The sequence below is a fragment of the Melospiza georgiana genome, chromosome 1 (genome assembly GCF_028018845.1).
Source record: "Melospiza georgiana isolate bMelGeo1 chromosome 1, bMelGeo1.pri, whole genome shotgun sequence".
NCBI classification, from domain to species: domain Eukaryota; kingdom Metazoa; phylum Chordata; class Aves; order Passeriformes; family Passerellidae; genus Melospiza; species Melospiza georgiana.
This window is the reverse complement of record NC_080430.1, coordinates 10,284,615-10,303,125: the sequence shown is the minus strand read 5'-3', so window position 1 is coordinate 10,303,125 and position 18,511 is coordinate 10,284,615. Positions and strand designations below refer to the sequence as shown.

At 37.0% G+C, this 18,511-nt stretch overlaps 1 protein-coding gene across 4 annotated transcripts in view; it reads left to right on the top strand.

Moving 5' to 3' along the window:
- Positions 1-18,511, top strand: part of ESYT2 (extended synaptotagmin 2) — an 80,268-nt gene that overhangs the window by 43,812 nt on the left and 17,945 nt on the right. For 2 of the 4 annotated variants that reach the window (XM_058019738.1, XM_058019767.1), the window contains exons 7-14: positions 6,512-6,567; positions 11,246-11,366; positions 12,012-12,188; positions 12,629-12,711; positions 13,929-13,977; positions 14,621-14,710; positions 15,249-15,344; positions 18,174-18,275. In XM_058019738.1, coding sequence (XP_057875721.1) covers positions 6,512-6,567; positions 11,246-11,366; positions 12,012-12,188; positions 12,629-12,711; positions 13,929-13,977; positions 14,621-14,710; positions 15,249-15,344; positions 18,174-18,275 — 774 coding nt within the window. The remainder of the gene's footprint in view (positions 1-6,511; positions 6,568-11,245; positions 11,367-12,011; positions 12,189-12,628; positions 12,712-13,928; positions 13,978-14,620; positions 14,711-15,248; positions 15,345-18,173; positions 18,276-18,511) is intronic. The other 2 variants (XM_058019747.1, XM_058019757.1) reach the window with 1 other exon arrangement.

Here is an 18,511-nt window from a genome sequence, read left to right as displayed (position 1 = left end):
CTCGTGGAAATCTTCAGAGAGTTACCACTGAAAAACTTTTAAACACCATTTCTGTGCAGAGATACGCTGTTTCCTGCACAGACCAGTGGGAATACTACAGCACCTACTCTGTATTGTTGTTTGAAAGGTTGAGTTTATTGTGTATTTCCTGGGAGATACACTGGATAATGTTACATATTAAATTATTACAGCAATGCCAGCACTTCAGTGTTGTAGGTGGTGATGGGCTTTGCTCTACTAACAAACAAATTGTACCATGTCTGGTATGGCCTTTCACAAGCAACAACAGAGGGCATATTAGTTCCCTTCTTGTAAGACATTCCTGGGAAGAATCACATCTTATCCCATGGATTTGTATCCTCATGGCCTGTAGTAGAGCTTCAGTTTTTCTACAAAAGTATTGCACTTCCATAACTCATTTAGCAGGAAGCTGTTAATCAGCATTTTAAAATGTGCTGTGGCTTCTCTTCTGAGAATTAGTATTGTTTATGGCAGCCAAATCAAGCCACAAGGTTGGCAGTGTTTAGAGGCTGCTTTTTGTATTTCTGTGAGCTTTATTTATGGACCTATGTATTCTACATTCCAGTACATATTTTTCCCTTTGTAAAGGTTTCTAGGGTCTTGAGAACACCCAATGTGTATAGAGATGCTCATTAGTTTTTAGCCTATCTTTTCCTATTGGCTGAAGGGGTTTATTTTTTAATCTGATTTTTTAACCTCTTCCAAAATATGCATTGTGTTAGTTCTCAGTACAGAGCTTTGGTAAGATGTGAATTTCTTGGCTTTCAGGCAGATAACGAAATTTGTTTTCACCTCTCTGAGCAAAGGAAGAATTGTAAGAGGTTTGAGTCACAAGACACAGACTACTTCATTGGAAAGTGTAACTGGTGTCTGGAATCTGCCTTTGTGCAGTGAGCTGCTGGGTAGAGTTTGCAAGGCACATCACCTCTCTAGTTGCAGTGTGTTGTGGAAAGGCACCATCGTTTCTGGCTTCTGGCACAATTTCATTTACTTACAAATTCTGCCCACAGTTTTTCCAGTGTTCTGGAAAATTGTTCTGTTAGTTCTGCTGCAGAGAACCAGCTGGCATTCTCTGAATTTAGCTAAACTAAGAGAATTATGCATTGCTTAAAATGATGACAGAGGAGGAAATCATATTGTTAAGCTATTTCTTAAATATGGAAACTTTTCAGGTTTGGTGCTTCATAAAAGATTCATCAGCTGGGAGTCCTTTGCTTGCTCCCTTTTTCTCCAAAGCACTCTTCAGTTAGTTATGATGACAACATTGCTGTAACTTCTGTCAGCACCACATGTTAGGGGGTCCTGTTCTTCTCCAGCAAGTCATGGCATGGCAGTGCCCAAAATACAGAGTGAAAACCCCTTGTTATTTTGCTGGACTGTGGCTGGGGGCTCTCTCCTGCTTATGAAGAAATTTTTTGCCTCCTTTCTTCTCACTCTGCTGTGAGTGTGTCTGCTGTCAGTGTTATTTCTATACTTTTGCAGATATAAAGATGTTGGGTTTTTTTCCCCTGAGTTGCTCTTTAATGTTTGGAAACCAAGAGCAGACTTGAAACAACTTTATTGAAAGGAACGATGGGGTGAGGACAGGGGGAGATAGAACACTAAAAAAAACAGAAGAGGAGAAAACAAAAATAATTTCTCCCTAATACCTGTAGACCAAGATTAGTGTGTGTGTTACTGCTGGGTGCTTCTGGTAGAACTAGAAAGGAAACTCTGTGGTGGGTGAATGCCAAAAACTTTATCTGACAGGGGAATTTACCTTTAAAGCCCAAACAGTGAAAGCTTGATTATGGCAGGAGTTTGAAGGCTCATATTCCTTCCAAAACATTTAATGGCTTAAGATTTATTTGCAAAGCTTTTTTAATAACCCTGTAAAGTTCTTAGCTGTAATAATGTTTTTTTAATTTATGAGCTTCAGCTTCAAATGGAAGAGGATTTGTCTTTAACATTTCTGAAATTGGTCTTTGTATTTATTCCTGTACCATAAGTGGATGAAGAGAATTTCTGATATTATATGTATTTCTTGTCTAAGTAACCACTCTTGGGTGCAAACATCTCGGGTTTTTTGTGTAATTGTTTTTCCATGTTTCATGCTGTAAGGACTGATGATGGAATGAATGGGTAGGCTTGTTTTTTAGCAGAGGTGTGTAATAATCAAAATATTGACAGTGAGGCTGTATCATAGACCCTGTTTTGTTTCATAGGCCGTGTTGCAACCTTTTGAAATGCTTTTTAGTCGCATCAATGCAAAGTGTCACTTCTCAGTGGCATCTCTTTGGTTGTTCTTGGCTTTCTTTAGGGCTGTGGCAGTTACTGCAGAAACCACTGTGATAAATGTTTCAGTCCAGTGAAGGAGATGTTTCCCAATGTTGAATTTCAACATGCATTGTGTTGCTCAATGCATTTATTCAGTGAAGGCTGTTTAGGAGGCAGCACAGGACATAGTGTGTTAATTGCTGTATGCAGCTCACTGAACAAAATATGAAAACAAAAGGAAATGCAAATCTTTTCTCATTTGCTATTTAATCTGAAAACATGGTTATTTATGTAAAACTGTTAAATACAGGATGAAGGTATGAGCACCTCAGGATAGGGACCACTTTTGGAAGGTATTTATGGTGTCCATTTGCTTCTATTTTGCCTATGAATAAAGAAAAAATAAATCATATAATAAACTGGCTTCTTTGTCTTAAAACAGTATAAAATTACTATTTCTAGAAGCTTGGTAGACTGCATAGCTTTTTAAAGTGTCTTATAATGTACAGTCAAAACTTGTGATTACAACAAGAGAATTAGTCTGAATACTCAATTTGTGGTTAGTCTTATCAGCTACTACCAAGCTACTTGTTTGCTATATTACTTAAACATCTGTGGGTTTGCATGATTGAGGAAGTAGTATAAAACTGAAATTATTCACACTAAGTTGGAATTTTCATCCTGGTTCAATTATTTGTTTCTTAACTTTTTTTTTCAGATTTAAGATAAGGAGAAGATTTGAGAACATATACAAATACAGTAATTTGCACAATTAATTTTTAAGTTGGAATCTTAGTTTTCCTAAATGAAAATATTCTGTGTTCTAGCTCATAGCTTTTGTAGAACTGTACAAATAAAGCTTGCATACCAGTGTAAAAGAAACCATTTTGCAAGAAATTATTTTCAATAAATAATTGATTTTTACATTTGTAAATTAAAAACCTCATAGCTTTAAATTCATAACCATGTAGAAAAAATTATAGTACCTCAAAAAGGAAGAATAAAAAGACTGTTCAGTACACAGTATGGGTTGTAGCTAAGAAATTATTGTCTTCTGAAAGGCAGTACTTCCATTTAGCCTTGCAAGTATTTCATAAATAAAGGAGCATTAACCTTTTCTCAGTAAAATCCTGCTAGTGGATTAGAAATAGAAATAGAAAGTGGGCAAAACTAGTTGTAAATGAGGTATTAAAAAAGATATTGAATACAAAGTGGTCCTGCAACCAGTGATAGCTTTGTGCTTTCACCTAAAGAAGGAATCAGTCAAGAAAGTCAGCAAACTCTGTAGAACTCCTGAAGAATTTTTTCACTTTAGATTCTTACAGTCTGGTTTCATCTATAACAAATGTAAATGATCAGGTAGATGGCTTGGTCTGAGTTTAGTCTGAAGCAGAATCTCTGACTTTCTGGGGAAACTACTGGGTGGAATTATCCCATGATGGGGAAATATGGAAATTTTCTGCCCCAAGGAAGATGACTCCTACCCCATCTGCAGATTTGCAGCTGTGGGACAGATTTGGGGCCAGCGTAGCAGAGGAGGGCCTGGCACATCCAAGCCAGCAGAGCCTGAACTGCACTGAAGCACCAGGAGAAAGGGGAAGTGGTCATTTCTGAGAGACTCCTGGCCCCATATCCCATCCTGACCTGTTCTCTCTTGAGGTTTGTGCTTGCCTGGACCTCAGGTTCAGCATGTTGTTACAGCTTGCCTGGCCTCAGACCATTGCCCACTGCTGCTCTTCCATGTGGGGATCAGCACCACTTCCAGGGTGTTGAGATCTGGAGAACATGAAAGGTGACTGCAGTGTGGCTCTGGAGGCAGTTCAGGGGCACAGGGGCTCAGGTGGTGAGCTCCATCCTGCTGGTAAGGTTGAGGAGGCAAGAAAATGATTGGGAGTAGCTAGGAGGGAGTCATGAGCAGGAAATCATGCAAACCAAGGCAGTAATCTCTGTGATCAGAAGGTTGGCTGGGTGGATGAGGGAAGAACTATGGATACAGCTCACCCTGACTTCAGTAAAGCTTTGACACAGCCTTCTGCAACATCCTCCCAAGTAAACTGCTAAGTACAGAAGAGATAAATGGGCAGCTTGGTTGAAAAATGGCTAAACTCTTCAGGGTCAGTGAGCTGGGGTTAGCAACATGAAGTTTAGCTGGAGGACCATCAGTAGTGATTTACCCTGGGTTAAAACCTGGGGCCAGCACAAATTCATGGCTGTCCTGGATGCTGGGACAGAGTGTGCTCTCAGCAAGTTTGCTTGCTTAAAACTGGAAGGAGTGCTTCATACACCTGATAGTTGTACTGATGTTTAGAGGGACCTTGACAAGCTGGAGAAATGTGCCAGCAGGAATGTCTTGAAGTTCAACAAATGGAAATGTAAAATCTTGTGCCTAGAGAGGAATAACCTTGTCTCCCATGTCAGGCTGGGGGCTGACTGGCTGGAAAGCAGCTTTGCTGAAGAAAATACAGGCTGATTAGTTGGATAGAAGGGGGAAGAGAAGTCAGAAATGTGCACTTATGGCAAAGAAGGCCAACAGCATCCTGGGCTGCAGTAGGAGAAGCGTTGCCAGCTGGCTGAGGGAGATTTTCCATTCTCCACAGCACTGGTGAGGCACATCTGGAGTGCAGTGTGGGGTTCCCCAGTACAGCAGACAGGGACATGCTGGAATAAGTCCAGTGGAGGGCCACAAAAATAATGAAGGTACTGGGCATCTCTCATGGCATCATGCTCCAGTCCCTTAATCATCTTCATGAGGCCCAGGACAGCCTGAGCCCTGTTTGTGGCAAGGGCATGGTGCTCATGTAGGTCCTTGCTCATGTAGGTCCCATGATTGGTGTTGCCTTTTGTTCTGGAATATCTGGTCTGGTTATTACATCTTACTTTTTTCCTTGAAAGGATAATGATTTCCTTTTTCCTTGCTTAGTTGTTTGTTATAGGTAGGCTTGGTAATATTGTTCATAGGTAACATTGTTGAAATACTTGCCACCATTAATAAAGTGTATTAAACAATATACGGTGTTCCTTATATGAGTTAATCTATTATGTCTTATCTTTACTGGAAGTATTCACAAAGGAAATCACTAATTAAACTATTAATAGATCCTTTGTAAAAGAATGGTATGTGCTATTTTTAAAAAAGAAAGTGAAGTTAGGGTGATGATTCTCATCTGTTTGTGAAAATACACAACATTTGTTCTTGCAGAGGTTTGTTGTTTTGTTTTAGCATTTAGCTGGACTGCCACAATTAGTTTCTTAACTGAGGACTATCAAAATCCTTTTCTCGTGCAGTTAGATTGAGTGAGTTGGATTTGGAAACATGCTGGTAACTGGGTGGGTTTGGGTTTATGTGTTGCTTAAATACTCTGGTAACTTCTGTGACATTAATTGAAATAATTCAGTGAAGAGAGAACTAAGAGAACTCAGATCTGTTGGTTTTGTTATCTAGAATTAGAATATTATAGGATCAAAAAGGATGTTTTAAATTAGTTTTTAATGGCAGCAATCATGAAGCAGAATAGGTACCTTTATACAGCATAATATTCTGCAAAGATATTCAGTGACAAAGCATGCATGGCCTAGCAATGAGTTATCCCTTTTAATTATTTCTGACAAATTTTCTCTCTTTGATACTTAATCCTGTTGATGCCTTTCTCCTTTATCAGTGGTAAAATGAACTTGTGCCTTGAAAACAGCCTCTTATGTTTGAAAGCTGTTATCACATCTTCCTGCCACCTTCTTCATTCCAGTTCTTCATTCATTCTGTTGACTACCTCTTCTAGATCTCTTATTTTCCTGGTCTCATGTGGGGTTCTTTTTCAGGTTATTATAATTTGCAAATGCATGTTAATGATTGTTCATCTCTAACAGGTCTATGGTGACCCCAGAAATATTTCTCCAGAATATAGGATCACATTTCATTATTCTATATGGATTGTATGGAGTAGATCCTGTGTATTTGTGTATATTGGGGATGTATATTTATATGAAGAGTGGATAAGAGAATGGTAAAACTTTTTATAACATTAAAAAAATGTATCTAAAAATTCTTAAAAATGGAAGAGTTGTTTTGTTGTTTTGTTTGTTTGTTTGAGAAAATCCTGGAAACTGTTTAATTCTCCACTGATCAGAATCTGTAGCAATTGTCTTTATTTCTTCAGTATTATCAATTCTAAGCTGCTTTTCTTTTTTTTTCCTGTCATTTCCCCCCCCCCCTCCCTCTTTTCTCTGCAATTCACAGCTTTTGGAAATTAACTGGACTGGACTGACCAATCTTCTGGATGTTCCAGGACTGAAGTGAGTATACCTTAAGCAGTGTATCTGCACCCACGTAAAGCCCAGAAAATCTCAAGACCATAAATTGAATAGTTTCTAGGTTAGATGACTCTGAGCAGTTTTCTCTTAATGTAGAATTATATGAAATTGCTCAATTTGCAGAAGGTAGTGATTTCACCACAAGTCAAAGTATGCAAAAAATATATCTAGTAGATCATGTGAAAAATAGTTTGAAAATATAATTTATAATGTACTTCTTTTAGTGTTCTCAGCCTTTCTAGAATCTTATGAATTTCCTACCTGCCATCTATCATCAGAGCCTTCCTTTCATGCAAGTGGGTTCATGACATCTTGGTTCTTGGCTTTGTATGCCAATCCATCTCTATTTGCTTGTGTAAAGGTAGTTAGAAGTACCTTAAGACTATTCAAACTAAATAAAGTTTCTAATATCTTCAAGTGTTTACTTTTAAAGCTTTCAGTTTATTATGTGAAGATCAAGTGGAGTACCAAAATATTCACTGTATATAGCAATAAAATGTGTTAGCTTATTCAGAGCTTTTCCTAATACCACATGATAAAATCCCAAATTAAAAAGCTTCAATAGAGGTGCAAATTAGGCTGCTTTCAATCATTATAAACCTGATTAAGTTAAATCCATTAATATATTCATATTTATCAGGTTTTAATAGTTACCCAAGGGCTTTTTATATGGAGACAATGGCAAAGGAGATAATGGTAGATCTGATACACTTGGATTTTGTGACTAGCCCTTTTATTAGATCCCATACTCTCAAGAGTTGGCTGACTCCAGAATTATTTTTATTGTTTCAAAACAGGAGTTTGAATTTAGTTATTAAATTAATCCCTTAGTAATCAATTGCATGACTGAAGTGAATTCTGCTTTCCTTAGACACATGGAGCCATTGCATGGAATCCCAGCTGAACAGTTTGAAATTAGAACTTGCATTAAGTAGGTTAATGGCTCCAAGAATTTCTCATGTTTCAAGTCTGTCTCTGAGGAAAGAGGCTTTCTTGATGAGTGAGAGAAAATGGCTTCCAAAATACAGCTCCTGAGTAATAATTCCCCTTTTTGATATAACACGACTAAATTTACATTTAGCACTTAACTTTACTAGGCTCCTGAGACTCACATCCTGCTACATATTTGCCTGACTGCAAACACAAAACCTCAGATGTAAACAAAGTCTAGCTAAATATCTCAAGTTTATGGTTTCCAGAGCAACCAAACTTGGCCACATATGCACAAACCAGTGCCACCTAGACGTGGTATAGTTTCTATAGTAACTGTAACTGGGGTGACTCATGCTCTGCCTTGCCAAGAGGTTTCTTTGGTGCTGTATTTTTTTTTTTCTTATCTGTATAGATAAGTTGTGTATTTTGGTCTGACAACTTGACATATTGTAGTTGTTATAAACAATGAAATTGCTGCTACCACAGGTACCTTTATAATCCTATGGCTTTTGGCTGCACACTGAACTGCTTATTGTACTCTGTTTGCAAATGTCTGCTACTAACTGAATTTCAGCATTAGCTGCTGGAAGCTTCTCTGTCAGCTGTTAGCTATTTTTTTATTGCTTTTCCTATATGATCCCACAAAGGAGAAGGACACACAAGGAATTCATATTCCATTAGTATAGCTTGTGGAGAAGTGGAATTAAAATCTCTGTGTGAAGAGGAGCCAGGATGTAAGCATACTCAGGTGCTTTCAGGAGGGGATGTGGTTGATGGGAAGATGTTTGGGTTGCTTGAGACACAGTGAAAACACTCAATGCAGTCAGAAATTTGCTGTGTCTGCAGTATGGATAAAGATAGCACAGGAAAAATACACAACTGGTAAAAATTAAGTAGAGCTAAGTAGAGAGCAATACAAAAGAGTAGGCAACTAACAATTATTTTTCTACAATGAAATTGAGCTTTTAAAGACAGTCTTACATGAAACATTCTACACTTCTTCCCTTTTTTGAACTGAAAAAATAATTGTACATAGAATCGTTGACTAAAGTTTTATGATCTTAGGAAGCTGGTTTTTAATGATGCATCAACATAAGTGTTTATATTAATGCATCTTTCTCTGTTGCTTGCAGTGTTTTGTCTCTGTTTTCCATAGATCAGACCACTTACTTTAGATAACAAAAAATGCAAAAGATTGCAATTTTTGCCTTGTATTCATGAGGAATACTTTGCATCTAGGTGCACCCCAGCTGGCTAATACCAGATGAGATTTAAACAGCTTGAAAGCATCATCTTGTTTTAGAATTCATTTAATTCATTAGTTAGTTGCATGCAATCTTCAGTGTTCTTTTCCAGCTCCCTATATTTAAATTCAGGGCATCTGCTACCTTCTAGGAGTCCAGTTTCTCTATGTAAAACTTGGTGAAACTTTAATAATGCTGCCTCATTTTTCTCAGGTGTTTTTTGTGTAATTCAAGCAGCAATGTTGGGATAGAATTATGATACTGACCTCTGGAACCAGATTTGGGGTTTGGTTCTGCCATAAAGGATTGTGAGTCCTTCCAGTACTTGGGCTGTGTTTCTTTCTCTTATTTAAGGAGACTTGCTGTAGCTCTATTTGAACATTAGTCAGTCTCTGAACCTTATGCTAGTCCAGAGGAGGTTTATTTATGCCTGTGATCACATAAAGTTTGTGATTTTAATGAAACACTAGAGAAGAGCAGGGCAAGCTCTGGTACCATTGCTTTCCTTGCACAGCTCCTTTGCTTTCTGTCACTTGGTTTTCTCCATTAGTCATCTGTTCTTAAGGGACTGAGCATAAAGGCAGAGCTCTCTCTTCTTACCAAGTAGGGACACTAACAAAAGCAGGAACAAAAAAGCTTACCTGGTCTCTATACTAGAGTGTTGTCATTAGACTTGAATTTTCAAAAGTGAGATTGTTGCTTGTGTGGTTACCATCACTTCAGCTTTGGTTTGGTTTTTCTTTTCCTTTTAATGTTAAGACTGGTTGAGATGTTTATCTTCAATTTTTTGTCACCTCTTGACAAAATAATGAATTCTATTTTCTTGGCTCATTTCAGAGAGCATACACTGAAAGTGAGAGGTTTGGCAGAATGAAACTTTAAAGTTTGAAAAGCAGTATGTTAAAATGATAGCTAAGTGAAGATATCTTCACTTAACATGTAGTATTTGTCTTAAAATTTACTGAAACTGAATTTCTAGGGTTCACATAGAATGACAACCTCTGGAAATGTGACTGGATAAGCTCTTCATGAAAGGGAGGAGAAGGAAGATTCTTTAGGGCACATGTGAATTAACTCAGAAGTTGAGTGGAAACTTTTTTCCTTTGAGCAATATCTTAACGTTATCCACTGTTTCCTCTTTCTAACCAGAAGCCTGCACAGACCTGTCCATTGGTTTTGATGCAGCCTTGAGCTCCTTCTGTTCCTGTTGTTCTGAGCACCATTACAGTCAACCATGTTGCATCATGTATTGGAGTTACCTGGATTTCCAGGGGCAGCCAAGGGCTTGCAGGCTGCTCAGGTTTCAGATCTCTGGCATGAAAATCAGTGTGCATTTCTAGTGGGCCAGATTGTATTTAATGGATTTGTTCTGCTGCCCATCTCTAGCATAATGTTAATTGCTCATCACTACATTTTCTTTCCAAATGAAACTGAAACACATATCATGTTTCACTGCAGTTTTTGTGTTTTTATATGCTAGCTCCTGAGTCAGAGTTATTCCCAGCTTCAGATTCAGTCTTAGAAAACTTCACAAGGTGCTCACACAGAAGTGCTTCATCCAAAAATGTTCCAAGTAATCAAACATTATCTGCATCTTGATTTGACAAAGACTGTAAAAGAGGAATCATGGTGTGTATTTAGGAGAATTCACAGCTCTACCAGCTTTAGTGAGAATGTCCCTCTGCAGTTCAAAGTATCTCAAGTATTGTTTTAATGACCTCTCTGAACCTTTGGACATCCTCCTGGGATGTCCTGGGTGCTTGTGCTCTGTGTTCTGCCTTCTCCCTGCGTAGGCAGTGTGTGCAACCAGTGCTGTTGGTGTGACAATGATTTGTTGTCAGTTCAGACCTGAGCTGAGTGACCTTGTAGCTTAGGAAATTGCTCTCTTCTCTGTGTTTGTGGAGGGGTGTGGGGTTGGGTTTTATGTGATTCATTACCAGTGTGGTTGCACTGCCACTCCCTTTTCACTGAACAGAACCAGTTTTGCTTCCCTAGGCTACGTTTTACTGTGTTTTACACATTGTGTTCTGTGTGTCTGTGGTTTAAGTGATGGTCCTCCCAGCTCAAGAGGACAAGTGCTTTCATAACAATACAGGAAGGGGCAGCCAAACTTGCAAGGACAGATAAATCATTATTGAAGTACAAAAGTAATTAAACAGTTACCATCTGCTTGGTTGCATGCGTTAGAGGCAAGAGCACTTATGCAATTCCTTTTTACCCAGGCTGCTTTTAAAAGGCAAGGGTGAGCGGGAAATCTGGCTGTGGCAGGGAAATGGGAACTTTGTATTCATCCCTGTGGTCTCTGCTGTTCGGTGTCAGCTGCTTCCACCTGGTGGCCGTTTGGGCAAGAATCCTTTATTTTACATTTACAAACCAAATGTGTCTTCTGCTCTCCCAGGAAGGCAAATATTTTCTCCATTTAGGTTGTTAAGCAGCAAAAGGAATATTTTTTTAAAGTAACTGAGGATTCTTTTCTCCAACAGTGGCTTATCAGATACAATAATATTGGATATCATATCCAACTACTTGGTCCTTCCAAATAGAATTACAGTCCCCCTGGTCAGTGAAGTGCAGATTGCTCAGCTGAGGTTTCCTATACCAAAGGTAAGCAGGTTTCTGTCAACAGCAATAATTGGGCATTTAGTTTCTTCTGTAGTAACTGTTCAAGGCAATCTGGAGGAGTTTTGAAATACAGTTACTGCACTGGTACAAGTTGCTGTGAATTCAATCACTGATAATAACTGATTTAATTTATAAACAATTTCTGTGAAGTTAATGTTTCAAAAGCCACCAAGAAAGATTTATTTACTTATTCATTTATTTATTCTTTTAAAAAAAATCTTAAACTTAAAAAAAATCTTAAACTTTTACAATCACTAGATTGCTACAATCTAGTTTAATTATAGATTAAAAAGTAGCATGTGTTTTACGTTATTGTGGAAAATTACTATTAGTGTCCTTCACTAAACAGTTGTTGCTATTTTTTGCTACTCAGTTCCAGAAACCTGATATTTCTTGATGTAACTGGCATGTTTCTGATGGCTGATGACAATTTTTCTTTTCAGGAGTCTCTTGAGTGCTAGGTCTATTGAGTGTGTGGATCATCACTGATATCTTCTATTTACAGTATGTCCAGAATAACTTTCATGTTAAGGAAATGGCAATGGAAATAATAAAACATCTTTGTGTAAATTGTGATGACATGGAAGCTTTCAGATTACTATACAAACTCATCTTTTCCTTTTTCAGGGTGTTCTAAGGATACACTTTATTGAAGCTCAGGACCTAGAGGGGAAAGATACTTATCTGAAAGGGATTGTCAAAGGAAAGTCAGATCCTTATGGAATCATCCGTGTGGGCAACCAAATTTTCCAAAGCAAGGTCATCAAAGAAAATCTCAATCCAAAATGGAATGAAGTTTATGAGGTATAGCCAATAAAAATACCTTGTTTTATGTTCTTCTTTATGTAAGAAAAAAAAAAAGAAATATCCTCTTCTTTTGTTAAAGAGGTTATTAAGGGGTGTCCTTAAGGAGCTTCTTGATGTCTCCCTCTAGAAGCCCAAAGTTCTGTAACAAAACAGAAATTCTCCCTTTATTTACATACCTTTTTTTTTTTTTTTTTTTTGTTTAGACTGAGCATCAGTAATTCTGAAAAATTAGTTTGGGCTTTTAGAGCCAACATTGACAAATTTTATTTGAAAAGCTCTTAAAATTGCTCTACTCATTAAATTGAAATTTTTAAAAGCATTTGCTTACTAATGTATTTTACTGTACAAAGTTACTGCAGCTCAGTGTTTTACTGTTATTATGCCATTTAACCAAGCTGGTCAGTTTTACTGATAATGCCCTCTCACTGAACTTCCAGGCCTTAGTGTATGAACATCCAGGACAGGAGCTAGAGATTGAGCTCTTTGATGAAGATCCAGATAAAGATGACTTCCTGGGGAGGTAAATGTTATGGAGAATATGTTTGTATGTATTGGAAAGAGATGAAATATTGTAATTTTTCTTCAGTTATTGTTTTTATTTTATTGCAGTTGTTCTGCTATCTAATTGTATTTATAAATCAATTATCTTGGTAGTAAGTAGTTTCCTAACTACTTCATATGTGTAAATTCATTTATATGCAAATGTGCCTGGGTGTGTATACACACATCTATATGTTTACATCTTTTCTGAAAAAAGCAGGTGAGTATTGTGGGTACCCAGAATTGTGCTCTAGCTTCTTTAATGTCTGTGAGCTAGCACTAAGTCTTAATTCTTTCTTCAGGCAAAGTTAATATACTTTTATAGCTCTGTATCTTCTTCATCTTCATAGCTTCTAAATGACTGTCTTGAGTTTGTTTTTCTTCTTAAGAGCTGATCTTAACTATTTGATTAAAGGAAAAAAATTACTGTAATGCTTTTACAAACATGACTCACTCTTTGACTCCATAGGCCATAGGTGTTCACTCATAAACATTTCATGGGTTTAGCCAGCTTCTTTCTCCAGTAATTTGTCACCTTTATTTCTTGCCGAGTTTTGGAACTTCCCATTGTTGCTTTCCATAGTAGAACTCCCTTGTTTTCCCAGCTCCTCCTCTCTTAACAGAAGCAACAGTACCTACTTCTCATTAAAATTAAGAAGTAGGCAGTGCAAAGGTTTCTTTTTCTTTGCACTTCCCTAATCTTACACTGAAGTGATGGTGGGAGGAAGTGACCTAATGTGTACATCAGTATTAATAAAATAAGAAGCCAGACAAATGTTCATGCACTGGCATGCAGATGTCTGCTCTGTTTAATTTTTAGCAGATTCCCTGCTACATTTTTTGCTTGTGTGAACTAGAATTCTCCCAGACACTGCCAAAACATGAATTTGGTCATAGGTGCTATTTCCAGTGGGTAGTTTGGATGTGCTCTCTGTTTTGAGAGTTGGGTCATACACATGTGAGTTACATTGTTCCCTCATGGTTACAAAGTGGGCTCTGTTGTAGGCATTTTCCTGAAACCCTGCACTCATCTTTGCTCAGCCATTTCCTTCTCTGCTCCTTCTTTTCTGAGGGGCTAAAAGAATAATATTCTGCTCTTTTGATGTCAGTGGTGGATAATCAGGGTGAGGCTTGAGTTCTGTGCTAGATCTTTTGTTTCTTGGCTAAAATACTGCTTCTTTTTCTCCATTTTCCTAGTTTGATGATTGATTTAATTGAAGTTGAAAAGGAGCGTCTTCTAGATGAGGTAATGGAGTTCAGTCATTTTTGGTTTAACAAGGCCCATATGTTGTACATGTTGTTGTTCTTGGGTTATTTTTTCCTGGGCATAGTTCCTCTATGTGCAAGAATAACCTTAATGCTGTAGAAATACATGCCCTGATGAACAGTACAGTGGTTTAAGAGCTGTCTAAACTGGTGAAATCTGAAAAATAATGACATTCTTTGTTGGTCTTGAGGTTTTAAAGTTACTCCTATGCAAATGCAAAAAATAGTAATTTAGATGTTTGGTGAGAAGCTTTTTTTGCAAGAGAATAGTTAATTGCTGGGCAGACTAATTTTTATCCTATATGTAAGAGAGATTTTGTAGGAACATTGTGCAGGGTTTGTTTTCCCAGAACATCTTTGCGGAACTTTAAGAATTTTCTTGGTATTTTAAAGATGCTTTTATATATAATGTATAATGTTTGTCTGGGTGGTTTTATCATTCTGTATTGTAATACTTTATGCAAAATATGACCTTTTAATGGATCAGATCTTTTCAGGTTATGTGGACTCCAGCTCTGGGAGATTCTTAGCAGACTTTAGTGCTTCCTAAATGTCCTGAAGAACTAATTGCAATCATAGATTTGTTTGCCAGATTATTTCACATTACTTTGCTTAATTTTCAGTGGTTTACTTTGGATGAAGTGTCCAAAGGAAAGTTGCATTTAAAACTGGAATGGCTCACATTGATGCCAACTGCTGACAATCTAGACAAGGTATTAAAGGAACACATTACTTTCCTTCTAATCTTAATTGTTTTGGGGTGATTTGTTGTGACTTTTTTGTTTATTTGTTAAGTGTGTAACCAGATCTCTAGCTGCTGTGAATTTGGAGTAACAGCTTTATTCCAAGCTGTCTGTCTTTAGAAATCTCAAACCAGTCATAAGTGTCAATGGTTTAAATAAGATTTTCAAATGCTTTTGTGGTTCTCTTCTTTTCTCTTAATGTTACTGTTTGAGAATATCTGCTAACATTTCATTACTTGGGAGATAAAGATGGATATAATATTACAATCTGTCCGATCTAAAAAAATAAGTAGGAAATGGGGTGCAAATTTCCATGCAAATGGTTTTGAAATGTCTGCATGAGTCTTGAAAACTTACTTTTTATGTTTCATGCTCTGAATTTGTGAATGTTTGCTTTTTGGAAGATGGTTTTTTGTTGTTTTTTTTTTTTTTTTTTATTTTTTCAGATATGAGACAGAAATAGTAACACTTGTTTTCCAGGAAGGCTTACAGTGTGTTTTTGTTTTAGGTGCTAACAAGCATTAGAGCTGACAAAGACCAAGCTAATGATGGGCTTTCCTCTGCATTGCTTATTCTGTATTTGGACTCAGCAAGAAATCTGCCTGTAAGTTATGTTCTCATGGATACCCTTCTGTCTCAGAGTCTCTTGGGTACTCCCAGCATGTCTTGCTTGGTAGTGTGACACTGCTTTACTAACACACATTGTGCCATCTTCTCTATAATTCCTCTCCTTTCAAGACATGTAATGTAAGGTCCACTTTTTTAGTAGCATAGTCTTTAGCTATATATTTAATAAAACATTATTCTTTAATCAGTGTGGTTTTTCTTTAAAGAATGCTCCTTTCCTGGACTTGAAAGGCTGCATGTTTTTATTCCATGATGTTTTCCATACATGGTATGGGATTAGCATGAGGAATTTTAAGGAACTAACTGGGAAACAACCCACTTCCATAAGTTCAGGTGAACTTGCTTGCTTTGGCTTAGGGTATTGCTGGAGATTTGAAGGTACTGAAGTCCTCACCATGAAGTCAATCCTGTGCACTTGATTTTACAGTGCCAGAACACTTGTATGAGATTTCTATCAGACTGTTTCTTGCAGGGTGGTTTATTTGCTTGTGCAAAACATAGAAATAAATCATGTTCTCTCTATGGATTTATCCTATGGGACTCTGAAATAACTTGTTTTGGAGTTTATTTCAGGTTAGTAAAGTACTGTTCCTGGTTGTAATTGATAGCAATAATAAATTTAACCCTACCGTAAAGAGATAAGTGAAACTTAATTGAGTTTTGCTGGTTTTCAGTATTGCTATTAGATGAGAGGTTCTGGAAGTGATGACTAAAATACTAATCAGAGAATACAGTTTTGAAGGTTTGGATTTTTATGCATGCATTTTGCAGATTTTTCTGCTGAAATTTAGGTTAAAATTAAGTTAAATCCTAGTGGTAACAAATAAAACCTTAGTAGCCCAAACAATTTACATGACTGACTAGTGATTTCATGTCTGTTCCAGGGTGTATAGAGCAGAGTTTGGAAGTGGTATTTCTAGGCTATTTTAAAAGCTAAAAAGACTAATTTGGAATAGAGTTGGAATCCTCATGTTTCCTTTTTAACCTCACTGTATATTTAATTCAGGCAAAATCTGTAACTTAGCAGAAAAGAAGTTAGAATTACTACAGTACAGAGTAAGCAGGAACAGAATAGAATTATGGTGTGCTTAGTATCAGTTTCAGAGTACTGCAACAGACAGAAAAAGTCTGTCTGCCATCTGTTTTGTGTACTAGATTCAGTTGAACTGATTTATGTATCTTCGTGTTCAACTACTGAATTTTACTGAAACAGCCACAAAGCTAATGTTTGGTAAAATACACTAAAGCCTCTTACTTAAAATAAGTGGTGTAAAGTTCTCTCCTGCACCAGTTCCAACCTTTTCTACATAGCTCTGATTCTCTCTTACATGCTCCAGCAAATACTGAGGCTTTGTCATAAATTTTTTTTTTTTGTTTTAAACAAACATTCTCTAACATTGTTTGTTTTAAACAAACATTCTCTAACATTGTCTCCTTCCTTTGGAAAGATGAGGTTGCAAGTCTCGACTTCTGCCAGTTTTTGCAGACAGTATTTTAATTTCAGTGCATTTAATCAGTAGATCTCTAAACTCTAGGGCACAGAAAGGAGGAGTTCTTTGCACTAAGCAGATAAATTAGGAAATTTGGGAACAGCATCCCAAATTTCCTATTGCTGCATTTGATATTCTGTCTACAGTATAAGAATTGCTTGGGTGGGTGGAGAATGATGGTCATAGTGTGGGACCTGTTTAATCCTCTTTCTTCTTCCTCTACCAGCCCAGAAAAGCAGTTGCAACAAATGACTCAGTATTTAACTTCAAGTAATTTTCTTTCCAGTGTTGTAAAGAATATAACAGAAAGTAACATAGAACAATTGCAAATTCCATGTACAACTTTACTACAAAAGAATAATGTGATATTGTGTTAAATCAAATTTTCCAAAACCAGAGACCAAAAGGCTTCACAGTTATGTCAAATTGGGGGAAATGCCATGGGAATATTACTTTTATGCAGGAGAACTGAAAAGATTCCTGTGCATTCTAGAAAGAAAATGTCATGGAACTTCTACAGGAACTGCAGTTAATTGTAGTAATAGAGCTTTTTTATGGCCATAGGATTCTAATATGGAGCACCATTTACAAGACTAAAAACATGAAATTTGTTGATTTCTCATGTTTTGCTCAAGTTCAGTCATAGGGTTTATGTAGAGAAATAGCAAATTAATCTCTTGGATTGCTTGTATTTATGGAGAACAGAGAATTCAACAGAATGGTTAAAATTACACTGACCCTTATTAATAGTTTGAAGATTTTTGTGCACCACTTTAATGTTACAGTGAAAAGTTTTCTACAGGAATTACCTTGAAAATTGCCTTAAGTGAATGCTTATCACTGGTACATTTTAGGTCATGCCTTCAGCCTTGTTTTGTTGGAGTTACAGTGTTGAGTTACCACAACTCAGGCCTTTCTTCTGCATCATAGCTGAGAGTTTCTGGCACACTGGGATGATTGATCTGGAAAAGAAATAGAAATGGTGTAGAAGGCTGGTCTCTAAGTTAGTAAACATTAGTTGGATCTGCCATATAAATCTGAACTACCAAGTCTGAGCCTGGAAAGTGGGTTAATATATTTGAATAATTAATGAAAAAAATAAAATTCTAAAAGCATTCCACCTTGCTGTGCTACAGAAAGTCATTTAATGGATGAAACTATTTGTAATGAGAAATATTTACTTTTTGTTTCTTGCTGTTTTCTCTGGAATCCTTTGACTATTTTCCTTAACTTTTCTGTGTAGTAAAGCTGCTTATGCATTCATTCTGCCACAATCCCATCACTCTGCTTTCTCCTTCCATTTCCATCTTCCTAAGAGTATCTACGAGGGAAACTTTGGGTGTGGATACTTAAAAGAGAGGAGAGCATCTGGACTAGTCTTTTGTGAAAACACTACCTCACTCTATAGAGCACTATTTGTGAGTTCTCTGGTATTGTTTGTATTGTACCTTTTCTCTGCCAGAGTGTGGATTAGTGCTACTAAAGCCACTCACTCTAGTGGAATGAGAGCATGCAATTTGTTTTCCTGCATGGTTTCAACAAGTGTGCATTGTTTTTGTGCTATTTTTATTGCATTTTAAAGGCTACTTAAATTTCATTGATCAGCATATCATTGGGTAAGTAAGTAACCTTTTTTGATAAAACCCAAGATAAA